We start from the raw sequence: 18,364 nt of genomic DNA on the forward strand, positions 1-18,364 counted from the left end.
GAAAAACAGTCTTTAAAATTCACTTCCATTACATTACCATACCACCCGATGCTCACAAACCAACATGCACCTGCCTCTAGGGTAGTTTAAAAAGACTGCCTAGAACTACAAATAAAAAAAACAAAAAACAAACATAAGCTAATTAAAAAAAACACATCCTATCAAAAGAAGATAAAGTTTTTTTTCTTACTTCAACTGATATGACCCAACACAGGTCAAATGAAGTTATTCACTCACTCAAATTGAGAGGACACAATCAGCCTTATTTTCGAAAGTGATGGGTGCCCATATTTCGACCCAAATTGGGAAATGGGCGCCTTTCTCTGGTGGGCGCCCAAATCGGTATAATCGAAAGCCAATTTTGGGTGCCTTCAACTGCAATCTGTCGCGGGAATGAACAAAGTTGATGGGGGTGTGTCAGAGGCGTGGTGAAGGCGGGACTGGAGCGTGTTTATCGGCTGAGCAGAGATGGGCTCCCTCGGCCGATAATGGAAAAAAGAAAAGCGTTTTTAGCGAGAAGTTGGGTCACTTTTTCTGGACCCTTTTTTCTCATGAGCAAGCCCCCAAAAAGTGCCCCAACTGCCCAGATGACTAACGGAGGGAATCGGGGATCACCTCCCCTGACTCCCCCAGTGGTCACTAACCCCCTCCCACCAAAAAAAAAGAACTTTCAAAAACTTTTTTTTTCCAGCCTGAATGCCAGCCTCAAATCACAGCAGTATTCAGGTCCCTGGAGCAGTTGTTAGTGGGTGCAGTGGACTTTACTCAGGTGGACCCAGGCTCATCCCCCCCCTACCTGTTACGCTTGTGGTGGTAAATGGGAGCCCTCCAAACCGCCCCCAAAACCCACTGTACCCACATCTAGGTGCCCCCCTTCAGCCATAAGGGCTATGGTAATGGTGTAGAGTTGTGGGCAGTGGGTTTTGGGGGGGATTTGAGGGGTTCAGCACCCAAAGGAAGGGAGCAATGGACTTGGGAGGTATTTTACTTTTTATTTTAAATCGTTACAAGTGCCCCCTAGGTTGCCCGGTTGGTGTCCTGGCATGTGAGGGGAACCACTGCACTACGAATCTTGGCCCCTCCCACGACCCAATGCCTTGGATTTGTTTGTTTTTTAGCAGGGCGCCTTCGGTTTCCATTATCGCTGAAAAACAAAACTGCCCAGCTCAAATCCGCACACATCCGATGCATTTGCCCGGCACAAACCGTATTATAAAAAAAGATGGCCGCCCATTTTTTTCGAAAATACGGTCTGTCCCGCTCCCTTCACGTACCTGTTCTCGGACATAGACGCCCATGGAGATGGGCGTTCGCGTTCGATTATGCCCCTCCACGTCTCAGCCAACTTCACTCATTGCTCAGGAAAGGCTCAAAATGAGCATACGCATCATGCTCGTTTTGAGCCTTTCCTGAGCAATGAGTGAAGTTGGCTGAAACATTGTGTCCTCTCAATTTGAGTGAGTGAATAACTTCATTTGACCTGTGTTGGATCATATCAGTTGAAGTAAAACTTTTTAACTTCTTTTGTTAGTCTGTGCTGGCGATATAAGATGTAGTTTTTAAATGAAGTTTGTGTTTTGTTTCCTGTTCTGGGTGATCTGTGTGATCTGTGTAACTACACCAGAGGCAGGGTTTATGAAACCGAATGCTGCATGTTGGTTTGTGAACGTTGGGTGTGGAAACTATGCTTTGTACTGATTCAGTGATTGCCATTTACTTTCATTCTAATTGATTATATAAGCTTTATGCTGTTTAAAAAAAAAATTTTTGTATTAATAAAGGGGGTCTTCTACTAAGGTGCAGTGGCGTTTTTAGCGTACGCTAGAGATGCCAATGTATTCCTATGGGCGTCTTTAGTGCATGCCTATTTTTAGCGTGCACTAAAAATGCCAGCGCGCCTTAGTAAAAGACCTCCAACGATTGCTAATACATTGTGTCACAGAATGGACAAGTGACTATGAACAAATTGGTCTTGAATTTGAAATGGCTGGTGCTATAAGAGATCCCATAGTCTATGAAATATACTTCCGATGGTCACTATGTGACTTTTTGGTAGAGAATGACACGGGGACCGGGAACCGCAGTAACCGCAGGGACGGGGACAGAGGGTGGTGGTGGGAAGGAGGGTTATTATAGCTGCTCTTTGTTTTCTATTTGTGATTTATACACAACAGTTGCAAAGCATATTGTTCCTTTTTATACTTTAATGATTTAAATATAAAACATAAGTGTTCAAGGCTTCTGTAGATAAGGACAGAGTCCATGGGGATGGGACGGGGACAAAACCTGTGGGGGCAGAGATGGAACTCACGGGGACAGGGCAGACAATTGTCCTACTGTTTTGCTATATATATGTATCTATATCTATGTATATATAGAATCAGTAAATACAACATGACAGCATTGCTGTTTTCAGCTCTTTTTTGCTGGAGAAGAGTGTAAGAAGCTAATGTTTCTTTTTTGTTGTTGTTTTTTTCTATAGGATCCAGAACTTTTCATCAAACTAAATTCCAGAAGTGAGAACTTGAAAAATACATTTTTAATGTGTTCCTGTTCCTTCAGTTTGTAATTTATACACTGTGGCTTCACTTTATATCTTCTTTCCCCCCCTCTCCCCCACTTATAAACTGGCAGCTTCAGCAAAGGAGAGCTTCAATAATCATTTTCCTGAAAGACTTTAGACTTAAGATTGCTGGAGGAGAATCTTGTTCTGGTGTCAGACTCTGGGGAAACTAATGCATTTGTAGCATAGCACTGTTGAACCTATATGCAATAAGTATGGGCACATTACACCTGGGGCCACAAAATTAGTAACAATCCAAATAGCTGGAATGTAGAAATACATATATTTTATTTTGGGATCCTAATGCAAAGGGACAAGATGACTGAAGAATTTAGTTTAAGCTTTCTCGTGGAACTGGAAAGGGAGAAAGTTTTGGAGGTTCTGCGCCGTGATCAAGTGGTACAAACGACAGAAGATGATAGAATAAGGTAATTGTTCTTCTTTTGTTACGATTCTACTTATTTTCTTCTTGCTGTTTTATTTCATTTGCTTTTCTCTACTGCTACACATTCATTGACTTTTCTTGATATTGATAGCAGACAAGTGGCTACATTCTGAAGTTGATTTTTGTTTTGCTTTTTGGATGCTGTGATGCTACTTTCAGCCATCACTGCATAGAGCAGTCTATAAACAATAATCTGCACTGCCAAATTATTTATCCCTATTACTCCATATTAAATGTCTCTAAAGCAACCCTCTCTGTTACAGTTGGCTTAAAACTCCTGTAACCTCTCTCATACACCTTCAGATCAAACCATGTTTATTAAAATGCTCCTTAAACACCAGGTTTTTGCTGTTAAAGAGCAGTTCTGCTGCATTCAAATTCCAAACAAACTTTAGACGCTAAGGTCCATGAGTGAAGTTGAGTCACCTTTCAGGCTTTCATGATGAAAGATTATATATAACTAGGAAAAAATGCCCGTTTCTGAGCGGAATGAAATGGGCGCTAGCAAGGGGCCCCCTCCCTCCGTCCCTCGAAGCTACTTGCCTTGTTCGCTGTGGGCCGTTTCGGCCCTCGAGTGTCAATAGCTCCGCCCTCGACGTCATGACGTTTTGACGCGAGGGCGGTGCAGACACTCCAGGGTACACCGGATATCTCGGGCGCCTCAACTTCCGTGGAGGCTTCAGAACGTTGGGGTTACCTTTTATATATATAGATGTTTAATTAAAGATAATGTGTTTATAAGTAAAATGGAATTTAAAAAGGGGTTAGACGGTTTCCTAAAGGACAAGTCCATAAACCGCTACTAAATGGACTTGGGAAAAATCCATAATTCCAGGAATAACATGTATAGAATGTTTGTACGTTTGGGAAGCTTGCCAGGTGCCCTTGGCCTGGATTGGCCGCTGTCGTGGCCAGGATGCTGGGCTCGATGGACCCTTGGTCTTTTCCCAGTGTGGCATTACTTATGTACTTATGTAAGGAATATAGGAGAAAAATGTATAAAGGTTTTAGCAACTATATCAGTAGATTTTCCAGGTGGTAGTTTTGAAAGCAAGGATGTGTGGCGTAGGTATCTAGGGTGGCATTTTCTCTTTTTCTCTCTCCTCCCTGTAACCTCCAGAGGATCATAAACTGTGGAAATGAAGGAGAAAGATTTGTGAAGTTTCAGATTATTAGTGTCCTATTCCTGTAAAAGCTAAGGTGCTGCCTCTAGGGAAAGTGCATCAATGACTTGATTGGAATATTAAGCTACAGCACTGTTCTCTTGATGTCTTACTCTTGACAGGTTGATGATCAATTCCCAGTGCTGTTCTGGAACAGCACCCTAAATATAGCGCCAGAACAGTGTGGGGAATTAAGCACCGGAATAGCGTGAGGAGTTAACCACCCAAAGATCATCGCTTATAACATGCAAAGTTAAGCACGTTATTAGCGTTGAGATCGTCTCGCGGAAGTGCGGGTGGATTGTGCTTGAGTGCATCCTCCCGCACTTGCTTTGACAGATCCGGGCTGTCAAAATCTTGGACCTATCAAACATAGGAGCTGCCCCTGGAAAAGCAAGACCCTGGTGGCCTAGTGTCCCCTAAGACCCCCCCTTACCGGGACAGCGACAGAGGGGGCTAGAGATGCAGTGGATCTCCAAGCCTCTCTATCCCCCACACGCCCAAAATAAAATTCCTGGTGGCCTAAGTGAAAGCTCAAGTTACAGAAACTGAGATCCAAGGGGACTGCTAGACCACCAGGGCGGGTGGGGGTGGGTTTGGCAGCCCACTTGGGCCACCAGGGATTTTGTTTTGGGATTGGGGGGGGGGCTGGAGATCCACCAGACCTCCACCCCCCTTTATCGTTGTCTGAGGGGGGGGCACTAACAATGGCAGGGGTCCGAGGGTCCAATGGCCTGCTAGGACACAGTGGCAGCCCAGGCTGACAAGTGATAACCTGGGCTGCCTGACTGTGACAGCAGGGGGTGTGAGGGCAGGAATAGAGCCTTAACCCTAATGCCAGCTCTGAGTTGGTGTAGGGTTAAGGCGCTATTCCGCCGCTATGATTAGAGCGCTGTGCTGTGCTCATAGGGGCAGAATACCGCAGCGCTCATTTAAATATAATTTAAATGAGGTCTGTGGTGTTCCTGTGCTCTCGCGCCAGACGCCCTTTGGTCATGGGCACTGTGTAAATGGCGGGCGCTACTGTCACTAGTGGCCTCTAGCGCTTGCATTTACTTTTAATCGTCTGAGCCTGAAAGTCCTGCCATGCATCCTGTTTTGTATAGATGCAGTTTTTTTTTTTTTTAATAAATGGAATTGATATACTATGGATGATCCTAGGAAACAGTTTGGAGGAAACAGTTCGGAGTCTGACATCGCTGCACATTGTACGTGCACACGTACAACGTGCAGCGACGTCAGATTCCGAAACTGGATTCAGAAGCAGCTCCTTTGAACAGCATGGTCGGACACGGAGGACGAAGAAGAACTTAAGACCTTGGCTCGGCTGGCAGGGGTTGGGGTTACCCACCAGCTGAAGGAATATTTTTAAAGGCAGGAGGAAGCTTGCGGGGTTGGGGGTCCCCCGCCAGCAAAGGTATGTGACGGCGGCAGGGGGGGGTCGGCAGTGGTGGCCGGGGGGGGGGGGGGGGGGGCGGCGGGGGGGCTATAATGTGCCCTCTGGCTCTGGCCCCCCCCTACCGCCGAACTTCAGATACGCCCCTGCGTTGAATTACTGCAAGAAGGAATTGTTCTTTATTTACTGGTAGCTTGTAAAGTTGAGCACAGTTCTGGACATTGCATGAACCTCTTGAAAGAGTTGTTGCTATGGATTAACATGTGATTAACATCGGTTCAAGTGCTGGAGATTAGATCTGCAGCAGAGTTTTCTATGTTGAGTTGATGTATGCAGATTTTTTGCAGATATCCATGTGCTGGAGCAGTAATGATTCTAAGCTGTGTGATAGTGTGTGAATGTGATTTGAATGGTATGTGGGAACAGTAGGGAGAGTACTGAGTTTTATAAAGGGGTTTATATTTTGTATAATAGCACTTTAATAGTGTTTAATAAAGTTTCTTTTGACTAACATTTTAAGAGTGAATAGTGGTTACTTAAAGTGTAGCATTATTTGTGTGTAACTAGATTGCAGTTAGGTTTCTCATATGTGTTAGGATGAATATTCATTGTGGATATCCTGAAAACCTGACTGGCTGGGGTGCCTCCAGGATCAGGTTTGAGAATCGCTGCCCTATTGGGTTCAATTTAAACTCCTTATTCTAACCTATAGAGCACCTCATTCATGGAACACAGGCTACTTCTCTGCCCTCATCATCTCTCACACCCCTGCAAGAGTACTATGTGCTCTTTACAATGGTTGCCTGTATGTTCCTCTTCCCTCTTGTGCCAAATTTGAATCAACTCGCCATAGTGCCTTCTGCTGTGCTGCCCTGCTGTCAAGGAACTTGCGTCCTCTGCCACTCCACACTGAATTCTCTCTCCTTAGATTCAAGACTGCTCTTAGAATTTACCTATTCACACAGACTTTCAACGAGTCTTCCTAAGGTTGATCATAGTTCAGTTCCCGTTGCCCTACTGCAGTGCCTGCACCCCCTTGTTTCTATCTTCCCTTTCCCTCCCCTACCATGATTTTCCTTTTTCAGTAAATTTCATGGAGTTCCTTTTCAATTTTGATTTTGTGTTATAAACTACTGGTTTGATGTACCCATACGTTGGGTGGTTTATCAATCTAATAAAGCATAATCCATTCAAGAATTGAACTGTCAAACTTGGGCCAGAACCAGAGGAGCTTCTTCAGCTCTGTGTTTCTGTTGGGACTAGAGGAATGTTTGTGGCTCTGTATTCTTGGCATGGTTGACTGTATCTAGTGCTTCCTGTTGAAGCTCTTACAGCTATGGTACAGTGCTAGTGCTAGTAACCTCTCCCTTACTGGAAGAGAATTTGCCACCATGCCAGAATGAGGATCCTACAGCTTGCCTGGGCACTTGGGTTAGAGGGATTACTTTTTTACAAGGTTACTACCTTCCTTAACACAACAAACCAATATTCCAGTGACCTTGTGATAATGTGAGCGAGGGCGGGCCAGGGAGCCAGGTAAAGCAAGCAACACACACTCAGCAAGTTAGGGTGAAAACATATTTATTAAAGGGCTCCTGTTCACTTCACACAAAGTACATAAGTATTGCCATACTGGGAAAGACCAAATGTCCATCAAGCCCAGCAACCTGTTTTCAATAGTGGCCAATCCAGGTCACAAATACTTGGCAAGATCCCAAAAAAGTACAAAACATTTTATACTGTTTATTCCAGAAATAGTGGATTTTCCCCAAGTCCATTTAATAATGGTCTATGGACTTCTTTAGGAAGCCGTTCAAACCTTTTTTAAACTCCGCTAAGCTAACCGCCTTTACCGCATTCTCTGTTTGTTTTCCAAAAATACTAGGACTAGGGGGCATGCGATGAAACTACAATGTAGTAAATTTAAAACGAATCAGAGAAATTGTTCTTCATTCAACATATAATTAAACTCTGGAATTCGTTGCAGGACGCTTCATATCTACCCGTTTCCACTCCACTCCATTCATTATTTTTTAGACCTCTATCTTATCTCCCCTCAGCCGCCTTTTCTCCAAGATGAAGTACCCTAGCCACTTTAGCCTTTCCTCATAGGGAAGTCGTCCCATCCCCTATATCATTTTCGTCGCCCTTCTCTGCACCTTTTCTAATTCCACTATATCTTTTTTGAGATGCGGCGACCAGAATTGAACACAATATTTGAGGTGCGGTCACACCATGGAGCGATACAAAGGCATTATAACATTTTTGTTTTCCATTCCTTTCCTAATAATACCTAACATTATTTGCTTTCTTAGCCGTAGCAGCACACTGAACAGAAGGTTTCGACATATCATCGACGACGACATCTAGATCCCTTTCTTGGTCCGTGACTCCTAACGTGGAACCTTGCATGACGCAGCTATAATTCAGGTTTCTCTTTCCCACATGCATCACTTTACACTTGCTCACATTAATTGTCATCTGCCATTTAGACGCCCAGTCTCGTAAGGTCCTCTTGTAATTGTTCACAATCCTCCCGCGATTTAACGACTTTGAATAACTTTGTGTCATCAGCAAATTTAATTACCTCACTAGTTACTCCCATCTTTAGGTCATTTATAAATATGTTAAAAAGTAGCAGTCCCAGCACAGAGCCCTGGGGAACCCCACTAACTGCCCTTCTCAATTGAGAATACTGACCATTTATCCCTACTCTCTGTTTTCTATCTTTTAACCAGTTTTTAATACACAATAGAACACTACCTCCTATCCCATGACTCTCCAATTTCCTGTGGAGTCTTTCATGAGGTACTTCGTCAAACGCCTTCTGAAAATCCAGATACACAATATCAACCAGCTCACCTTTATCCATATGTTTGTTCACCCCTTCAAAGAAATGTAGTAGATTGGTGAGGCAAGATTTCCCTTCACTAAATCCATGTTGACTTTCTTTCATTAATCCATGGTTTTGAATATGCTCTGTAATTTTGTTCGTAATAATAGTCTTACCATTTTGCCCGGCACCGATGTCAGACTCATCGGTCTATAATTTCCTGGATCTCCTCTGGAACCTTTTTAAAAAAATTGGCGTTACATTGGCCACCCTCCAATCTTCTGGTACCACGCTCGAGTTTAAGGATAAATTACATATTACTAACAATAGCTCCGCAAGCTCATTTTTCAGTTCTATCAGTACTCTGGGATGAATGCCATCCGGTCCAGGAGATTTGCTATTCTTCAGTTTATAGAACTGCCCCATTACATCCTCCAGGTTTACAGAGAATATTTATAATATTTTGGATGGGGGGGGGGGGGGGGGCTGGGTATGGGAAAGGGTGTGGTGGGTTTATAATTCACAGGGGATAAGTTCTAGTTGGGGAGGGGGTTGATCTCACATATGATTTGTTGTTTGAGGGATAACTAAGAGGTGGGGTTAGTAATGGATATGTATAAAACGTGGAGGGGAAACTGTTTGTACTAATTTGTTTTGTACTTTGAAGTATGTTTTGATTCCTTTCCATAATAATATATATAACTGAGGATGATGTGGGAATGGAAAATAATTGACAGGGGATGGTGAGGTGAAGGTAGCAATATGATGGGGATGGGGTGGGAACGTAATAGAATTGACTGGGGATGGAGTCCAGATTATGCTGTCACTGACACCTCTAGTAAGTATGGAGGATGATAGACTGAGTGAAAGACAAGAAGACTAGGTTGGAAAAGAAGCGCGAGAAATACAGGAGAGAATGGGTGAGTTTGGAAGGGGGTGAGAGTGGGACATGGAAAGCTGGTAGGTGAGAAGTGAATGAGGATTGGAGGGTGAGAGAAAGGAATAAAAAATGAGTGGAGAAGCAGAGAAGAAATGGAGAAAAAAGGTGAAAAAGATCAGTGTTAGTTGTAGAGAAGGAAGGGAAGAAGCCCGAAGGAGAGAGATTAGATAGAAAGGAGATACTGACATAAGGAATGCACAAAGGAGCCTGGAGTCAGCACAAATAGAAAAATGGAATGCCCCAAACAAAAAAAAAAAGTAGCAAAGAAAAAAAAATCATTTAAGGATTGGCATGTCTGCATGGGAAATAGAAAAAAAAAAGATGTACATCTTTGTATTTTGCTGACTACACCCAGCTCTACCTCTCCACTCCCGACATCACAGTCGAAACCCAGGCCAAAGTTTCGGCCTGCCTTTCAGACATCGCCGCCTGGATGTCCAACTGGCATCTGAAACTGAACATGGCAAAGACTGAGCTCCTTGTCTTTCCACCCAAACCCTCCTCTCCTCTTCCCCCACTCTCCATCTCTGTTGACAATGCCCTCATCCTCCCCGTCTCTTCAGCCCGCAATCTTGGAGTCATTTTCGACTCCTCCCTCTCCTTCTCTGCCCATATCCAGCAGACAGCTAAGACCTGTCGCTTCTTCCTCTATAATATTAGCAAAATTCGCCCATTCCTCTCTGAACAGACCACCCAAACCCTCGTCCACTCGCTCGTTACCTCTCGTCTTGACTATTGCAACCTTCTCCTCGCTGGTCTCCCGCTTAGCCACCTATCCCCCCTTCAATCTGTCCAAAATTCCGCCGCACGTTTTATCTACCGCGTGAACCGATACTCTCGTATCACCCCTCTCCTCAAGTCACTTCACTGGCTCCCGATCCGCTACCGTATACAGTTCAAGCTTCTCCTATTGACCTTCAAGTGCACTCAATCTGCAGCCCCCCATTACCTCTCTACCCTCCTCTCCCCCTATGTTCCCACCCGTAACCTCTGCTCTCAGGACAAATCACTCCTATCTGTACCCTTCTCCACCACCGCTAACTCCAGACTCTGCCTCTTCTGCCTCGCATCACCTTATGCCTGGAACAGACTTCCCGAGCCCATACGCCATGCGCCCTCCCTGCCCATTTTCAAGTCCTTACTCAAAGCCCATCTCTTCTCCCTTGCTTTTGGCGCCTAACCACCTTCCCCATTCATGATACCTACACTGACTACATAGTTTGTTACCTTTAGATTGTAAGCTCTCTTGAGCAGGGACTGTCTTTCCCCATGTTTAAACTTGTACAGCGCTGCGTAACCCTGGTAGCGCTATAGAAATGCTAAGTAGTAGTAGTAGTAGTGACTACAGAAGGAAATGCATTTCTGGTTATCTTTTACTAGTGTTGCACTACTTATAGAGTTTGGCTTTCTTGGGGGGGTCTCCATCTCAGTTTTTGTTTATATATTTTTTGTGGTTCTATATCAGGTGAAGCCTGTCTGAGATTTGACTGCTTGTGGTGTCTGTGTGGAAATCTGTAACAGTCCAGCTTGTTCCAGTTTCCCAGTAGGAGGCATATTGGTACTCCTAGGGCCTAGTGTAATATTTGTAGCATTGTCTTTGCCTAAGTTGTGTTTCTGCATTTGAGTCCTGGAAGTTAGGGTTGTTATGCTGTGATAGATTTGCTATATAGGTTCTGAGTGTCTTTTTATGCAAGGTTTTGTTATTTTTCAAAGTGTCTGGCTCTATTTGAAAGCAGGCTCTGGGGTGACCCTTGCTTCCCAAAATGAAAAAGGATCAAGACAGTGGTCTCCACATCCTATAGAGCAGTGGTTCCTAAAACCTGGAGGCACCCCAGCCAGTTAGGTTTTTATGATATCCACAATGAAGTTTCATGAGAGATTTGCTGCACTGCCTCCACTGCATGCAGATCTCTCTCATGAATATTCATTGTGGATATCCTGAAAACCTGACTGGCCTGGGGTGCCTCCAGGACTAGGTTTGGGAACAACCGATAGTCATCATAGGTTACCTGTCTGCTTTAAACAAAGTGTCTGGCAGCGGAAGGAGCATTTGCTATTCCTGAGATGATGATCACAATTTGAATATTTTTTGTTTGAATTTTAAGGAGGATAACTCCATTGTTGGGGAATGTGGACTGGAACTTAAGAATTTTTGTATAGGGATTCTGTCCAATCCTGAACAGAATCCAGAATTCACTCCCACATAGAAGAATGTTTTGAATGGCGCAATCATTTACAGTGGTGGTTATCCCAGATAGCTGAAACTGCTGGAAGGAAGAGTTTCTTTATGCATAGAAGGTCCTAGTGAAGGCTTGTCCAACTCTACAGCCCGTGGGACAGAATCCAGCCCACTAAGTGCTTTTTTTCTGACCCTTGGAAGCTTGGCAATTCTTGTAATGCTTATAGCGGGATTCCTGCTTCCCTGCTGCAACTCTGCTCTCTCTAAACTTCAGCCAAAAGGGGCTGCAAGTTTGGGTTGGTTTTGCGGCTTCAAGTCTCACAAGATCAACTTGAACTTTCTGCATCACACGGCCCAAGCTTGCAGGGAGCTGTGTTGCGGTGGGGATGCAGGAATCCCACTGTTTCTTCTGCAGCTGAAGCCAGGTGAAGGTAAAGAGACTGGATGAAGACTGGGGAGGGGGGATATATGAGTGAGAGGCTGGTGGGGTGGGGGGAGAGAGAGAGACCGGGTGAAGGCTTGGAAGTGGACAATGCACCATAGTATTTTGCAACTATTTGATGAAACATGCAGCAAAATACGACAGTGCATGTTTTGGCCCTCTAGATGTTACAACATATAAAATGTGTCCCCCGATAAAGGTTGGACAAGCCTGTCCTACTGTCTTTTATTGCTGATGTAAAAGTGTTGTGTGTATTGAGGGGGGAAGGAAGTATATGATGTGGTGGGCATGAGCTTCTCTATAATTAATATAATTTGCTCCATTGTTGCCATTCCAAATATTTAGTTACCTGTTTACTAAGGCATGCTAGCGTTTTTAGTGAGCGCTAATGCTAGAGACACCCATATATTCCTGTGGGGTGTCTCTAGTGTTAGCGTGCACTCAAAATGTTAGCGTGTCTACAGCGCGGCTTAGTAAACAAGGCCCTAAGGTTTTGGTGTGGGTATATGTTTGACATACTTTTTTTTTTGACAGGAAACTGAAAATGCAACTCCAACAACTTCGTTGGAAAGGAGCAAAAAATGTGAATAATGAGTCCCAGGAGAGATCCTGTGCTCGGTGTCAGAAGTCACTCGGATGGATGCTGAACAGAGGTGCAGTGTGTGAAGGATGTAGTCATCGCATCTGCTCTGGATGTCGTATATGTCTGAACACCTTTGTCTGGAAATGTACTGTCTGCTATGCCCATAGGTGAGTAAAATCATGTTTTACTTAATGATCATCAAACTTGTTTTCATTACTTATTGAATTTCTTGCTTTACTAATATGAGAAAGCAATATAGGTTGGGATCTTGCTAGGTACTTGTGGCCTGTATTGGCCACTGTTGAAACAGGATGCTGGATTTGATGGACCTTCGGTCTGTCCCAGTATGGCAAAACTTATGTACAAAAGTGATAACAATATAGCATGTAAAAATACACCTGTATGGCCCTCATCCTGTGGTGTGTCCTTCGCTGGTGTTGCGTGCGGCTTCTGTATTGACTGCCACCCAAGCCGGTACTCCCTCAATGTTGGTGGTGGAAGGTTCGCCAGAGTTGAAGCGGTAACCGACTCCTAGACGCCCTTCTTGAGGACATGGTTCCTCTAAGTCAAGGCAGACTCGGTCTTGGCCTTCCCATGAGGAGTTTTGACTGACACTGATCAGGAGTGCTCATCCTTTTCAGAGGATCTATGGCGTTCCCTCTGAACCATCCCCTCCACGTGAAAGGAGAAAATCTCCTTCAGATAGCCTTTCTTTTCCCTCTTTTGTGAAGGAAATGGCTGAGGCCATTCCATTTCCTTTAGAGCTGGAGGACGAGCCCGGAGCCAAGATGCTTGATGTCCTGGACTACGAGAATCCTCCTAGGGAGTCTGTGACTATCCCTCTCACGAGGTACTCCTGGCGGTGCTTGTTTGGAATTGGGAGTCTCCTTTGTTGGTCCATGTCCTGCCCAGGAAGATTGATCCTATATACTGGATCTATAGCACACCTGGATTTGATAAGCCCTAGTTGCCTCATCATTCCATGGTGGTGGAATCCACCCTCAAAAGAGCCAGGAGTTCTAGAGACTATTCTTCGGTGCCTCCAGGCAGAGAATCTAGGATCTTGGGCTCTTTTGGGAGTAAGATGTTCCAGGCCTCTATTCTTGTGTCCTGTATACAATCTTAGCAGCTCACCACGAGCGTGTCCTTATGGAACTTGGGTGCTCGGGTTGCTAGACTTGGTTGACTTTCTCTCACCAGAGCAGGCCGAGTTGGTACACCAGTTGGCCAAGCAGCAGAAGGCGTATTGTAAGTTCTTTGCCAGGGGCGCCAGCGACACTTTTGATGTGGCATTCAGGATCTCTGCCCAAAGTATAGCAATGTGCAGACTCTCATGGCTGCGTGTTTCTGACTTTGAATCAGTGATTCAGTAGAGGTCGGTGGATGCCCCATGCTGGGGGGGATAACCTTTTTGGAGAGAAGGTTGAGGAGGTAGCTGACCAAATCAAGAAACATACTGATACCATCTCTTCTCTCTTCCACCAGGTGCCTTCTGCGTCAGCCTCCTCATCTAGAAGGCGTAGGTACACCACCTCTTCTTGCCAGCCTGCTCAGCCCCAGTGCGCTCATTCCCGTCAACAGCATGCGCCTAAGGCTCATGCCGTTCCCTAGTCAAAGCAAGGGATGAGCTTTTGACTGGCTCCAGCAGACATAGCCACTGTCCAAATGTCTGTCTTGGACGACTTGGGCATGCTTCTTTCCGTGATTCAGGAAAATGATTGGCTATGCTCTCTGAACTTGACGCATATTCACACATCCCTATACTTCAAGCCCACCGGAAATATCTTTGGTTTCGGCTAGGAACACGGCACCATTGGTTATGACTCCCTTCCTAAGGAAACTGTGACAGTGTCCATTCACATCCTTAAGCCTGCAGAATTGGGAGATCCTCTCACTGTGCAGGATGTTCCAAAAAAGGCACCCAGATTTGAGAAGCCCACAGCTTCCACACTATTCCATGGTGGTTGAATCTGCTCTCAAAAGTTTGAGGACCCATGTCTCAGCTCCTCCAGACTGAGATGCTCGCACTTTGGAGACTTTTGGAAGGGAGGTGTTTCAGGACTCATTGCTCATATCTTGCATCCAGTCTTACCAGCTCTACATGAGCATTTACTTGAACTTGATGTGAAGTGTGCTCGAGTTGGCAGACAACTCCTCCCCCCCCCCCCCCCCCCCCAAAGCAGGCTGCAGAGCTTCGCCAGCTTGCAAATAAGCAGGAGTGGAGACTTTTGGAAGGGAGGTGTTTCAGGACTCATTGCTCATATCTTGCATCCAGTCTTACCAGCTCTACATGAGCATTTACTTGAACTTGATGTGAAGTGTGCTCGAGTTGGCAGACAACTCCCCCCCCCCCCCAAGCAGGCTGCAGAGCTTCGCCAGCTTGCAAATAAGCAGGAGTGTCAGAAACGCATAACTTAGGCAACTTTTGATACTTTCGGCGTGGTGCCCATGCTTTTTGATGTGGATATTGGCATGCGCACACTCTCGTGGCTGCATGAATCAGATCTTGAACCAGCAATTCAGGAAAAAATAGTTTTGGGGTTGTAGAGAAGGCAGTCTTTTTTGGGGGGGACAAGGTGACAAAGGTGGCAGACCTCATAGAGAAGAGAATTGATACCATCAGGTCCCTGTCTCGGCCCACTTCTTCTGCATCCTCCACTTCTCAGAGGTTCTCGGGTGGAAGTTGAAAGAGTGCCTTCTTCTCTCACAGGTGTAGGTTCACTCCCTTGTCTTGCCCTTCTCAGCACACCCAGCCCATGCTCCCTACCTTGGTACCAGTGGACCCAAAAACCTCAGCCAGTTTCCTAATCTAAGCAGGGGGCGAGCTTTTGACTGGCTCTAGGAAAGCATAGCTGGCATAAATGTACCCATACTGGATGACTTGCCAGTCAGAGGGGGGCTAAATTTTATTTTACAAGAAAGGTGGCCACTTCTAACCTCAGACTGGTGGGTACTTCAAATAGTCTTGGTGTGTTACACCCTCAGTTGGCGTTGACTTCCTCCAAATTGCCCACCAAGAATGTCAAAACTCCATCTCGCAGTCTCAGGAAGTGCTCACAGAGTACCTCTCTTCCTTTTTAAAGGCCCACGTGGTCGATCCCGTTCAATCAGGGGATGAAGGGAAGGGAATCTATTCCAAATACTTCCTCATGTCAAAAAAGACGGGGCGATTTCATGCATCCCAGACCTAAGGGCCCTGAACAAATATTTGGACAAAGAAAAGTTCAGTATGATTTCCCTGGGCACACCTCACCATGATGCAGGAAAAAGATTGGCTGTGCTCTCTGGACTTAAATGGTGCTTACACCTACATCCAGATATATCCCAATTCCTGTGATTTGAATATAGCTAAGATTTTGAGTAGGGAAACACCACTACCAGTTTTGTGTTTTGTCATTTGGCCTCATACTTGCCCCAAGAGTATTTACAAAATGTATTTCTGTAGTTGCAGCATTGCTACACATACTGGGAGTGCACATATTTCTCGTCTCGGTGACTGGCTGGTAAAGAGCACATCAAGGGAAGGTGCTCAGGAATCAATGCAGAGCTAGTAGGGTTCATAATCAACTACCCAAAGATCCATCTGTTCCCAATATATTAACTGTAGTTCATTGGAGCCTTGCTAGACACGGTTTAAGCTTGAGGAAATGCACTCATTTGCTTTGCTTGTCAGGTTTGCAGCAGCCAGCAGGACACAGCTCAGCAGATGTTGAGGTTTAGACCATATAGACCATATGTCCTCCACTGTGCATGCCACAACCATGGCATACCTCCATTTGTGAGGTGCTCAATGGACTCTGGCTTCCCAGTGGTATTAGGCCACAGGGAATCTGAAGGATGCCATCTTGGTCAATCCAGAGTTGTGGCAGTCCCTCCTCTGGTGGACAATTTGAACCAATTTGACTCAGGCACTTTCATTCCAAATTCCTCCTCCCCAAAATATTCTGACCACAGATGGCATTCATCCTGGGATGAGGTGCTCATGTAGGTGGGCTTCACACCCAGAGACACTGATCCACTTAGACCCAGCTTCAGTCTCTTAAGAGTTGCGTACAATTTGAAATGCTCTACAGGTTTTCAGAACAGCTGTTGAACCAAATTGTTCTCATACAATCAGGTTGCCATGTAATATCTCAGACAATCTCTTTGGTACTTGCTCTTATAATATACTACTATATAAACGCTAATAGGAGCAAGCTCTTACTCTACTATTTTGATAACTGCAATGTTATAGAGGAAAAGACTTCAGACTCTCGGTCACAGCTGTTAGCACTTAAGACTAAAATAACTGACCGCTCGGCTCTGCGTGTCTGATAATCAGTTCACGCTGGCTAGAATCCTCATTAGTCATAAAAACCTCTTGCGCACCGGCTTATCAATTCTATATATTTGCTCATTGTGCGACAACTCTGAAAGTACTTAGCTGTGGTTTTGTGCTGGGGCAAATCAACCTGTCCGCGCCCGAAGGCGAGCTCCCGCTTCGCTCTTTGCTTCTTAAGGAGCCAGACTAACCAACCCTTCTCAGCACCTACAACAATACAGCAAAATATAATTAAATCAGTTATCTTCAGATAGAGGAGAGTAATCGGAAAACTCACATACTCAGGGAACGAAGGAGCACCTTCCAGGACCACCAGCTTTCTCCATTATAATTGCTCCTGCTGAACGGGAAGTATTTAAACTACTTCCTGTGCACTCTAAACCTATCATACTGCAGGGCTGAATTTAAAGGGCAATACTCTGGCATTGATCACATGAATCTTAAAGGAACGCTTTCCACTCTATTGTTTAAACCTTCTGGCATCAAGGATCTAAGTCTATCGATCCAACGCTGTTCTCTTTGTATTAGCTGACGATTGCGATCCCCCCCTCTTATATTAGCTGGAATGTGGTCCAATATTACACATCTAAGGTCTTCAAATTTATGAGAATACTCAACGCAATGTTGGACCAGGGGGGCATCTATACGAGAATATTTCAGATTATGCTTATGATCGCTCAATCTATTCTTCAGGGAGCGTGTCGTTTTACCGACATATACTTTACAACATGGGCATATCACTATATACACCACTACTACTACTACTATTTAGCATTTCTATAGCGCTACAAGGCGTGCGCAGCGCTGCACAAACATAGAAGACAGACAGTCCCTGCTCAAAGAGCTTACAATCTAATAGACAAAAAATAAAGTAATCAAATCAATTAATGTGTACAGGAAGGAGGAGAGGAGGGTAGGTGGAGGCGAGTGGTTACAAGTGGTTACGAGTTAAAAAGCAATGTTAAAGAGGTGGGCTTTCAGTCTAGATTTAAAGGTGGCCAAGGATGGGGCAAGACGTAGGGGCTCAGGAAGTTTATTCCAGGCGTAGGGTGCAGCGAGACAGAAGGCGCGAAGTCTGGAGTTGGCAGTAGTGGAGAAGGGAACAGATAAGAAGGATTTATCCATGGAGCGGAGTGCATGGGAAGGGGTGTAGAGAAGGACGAGTGTGGAGAGATACTGGGGAGCAGCAGAGTGAGTACATTTATAGGTTAGTAGAAGAAGTTTGAACAGGATGTGAAAACGGATAGGGAGCCAGTGAAGTAACTTGAGGAGAGGGGTAGTATGAGTAAAGCGACCCTGGCGGAAGACGAGACGGGCAGCAGAGTTTTGAACTGATTGGAGAGGGGAGAGGTGACTAAGTGGGAGGCCAGCAAGAAGCAGATTGCAGTAGTCTAAACGAGAGGTGACAAGTGTGTGGATGAGGGTTTTGGTAGAGTGCTCGGAAAGAAAGGGGCGGATTTTATGGATGTTGTAGAGAAAGAAACGACAGGTCTTGGCGA

General features: G+C 45.1%; 1 protein-coding gene across 1 annotated transcript in view; it reads left to right on the top strand.

Annotated features, from left to right (window-relative positions):
- Nucleotides 1–2,627: 2,627 nt before the first annotated feature.
- Nucleotides 2,628–18,364, top strand: part of LOC115464699 (synaptotagmin-like protein 3) — a 66,938-nt gene continuing 51,201 nt past the window's right edge. The window contains exons 1-2 of the mRNA XM_030195060.1: nt 2,628–2,991; nt 12,496–12,711. Of these exons, the coding sequence (XP_030050920.1) occupies nt 2,867–2,991; nt 12,496–12,711 (341 nt within the window). The 5' untranslated portion in view covers nt 2,628–2,866. The remainder of the gene's footprint in view (nt 2,992–12,495; nt 12,712–18,364) is intronic.

The sequence above is a fragment of the Microcaecilia unicolor genome, chromosome 3 (assembly GCF_901765095.1).
Source record: "Microcaecilia unicolor chromosome 3, aMicUni1.1, whole genome shotgun sequence".
Classification (NCBI taxonomy): domain Eukaryota; kingdom Metazoa; phylum Chordata; class Amphibia; order Gymnophiona; family Siphonopidae; genus Microcaecilia; species Microcaecilia unicolor.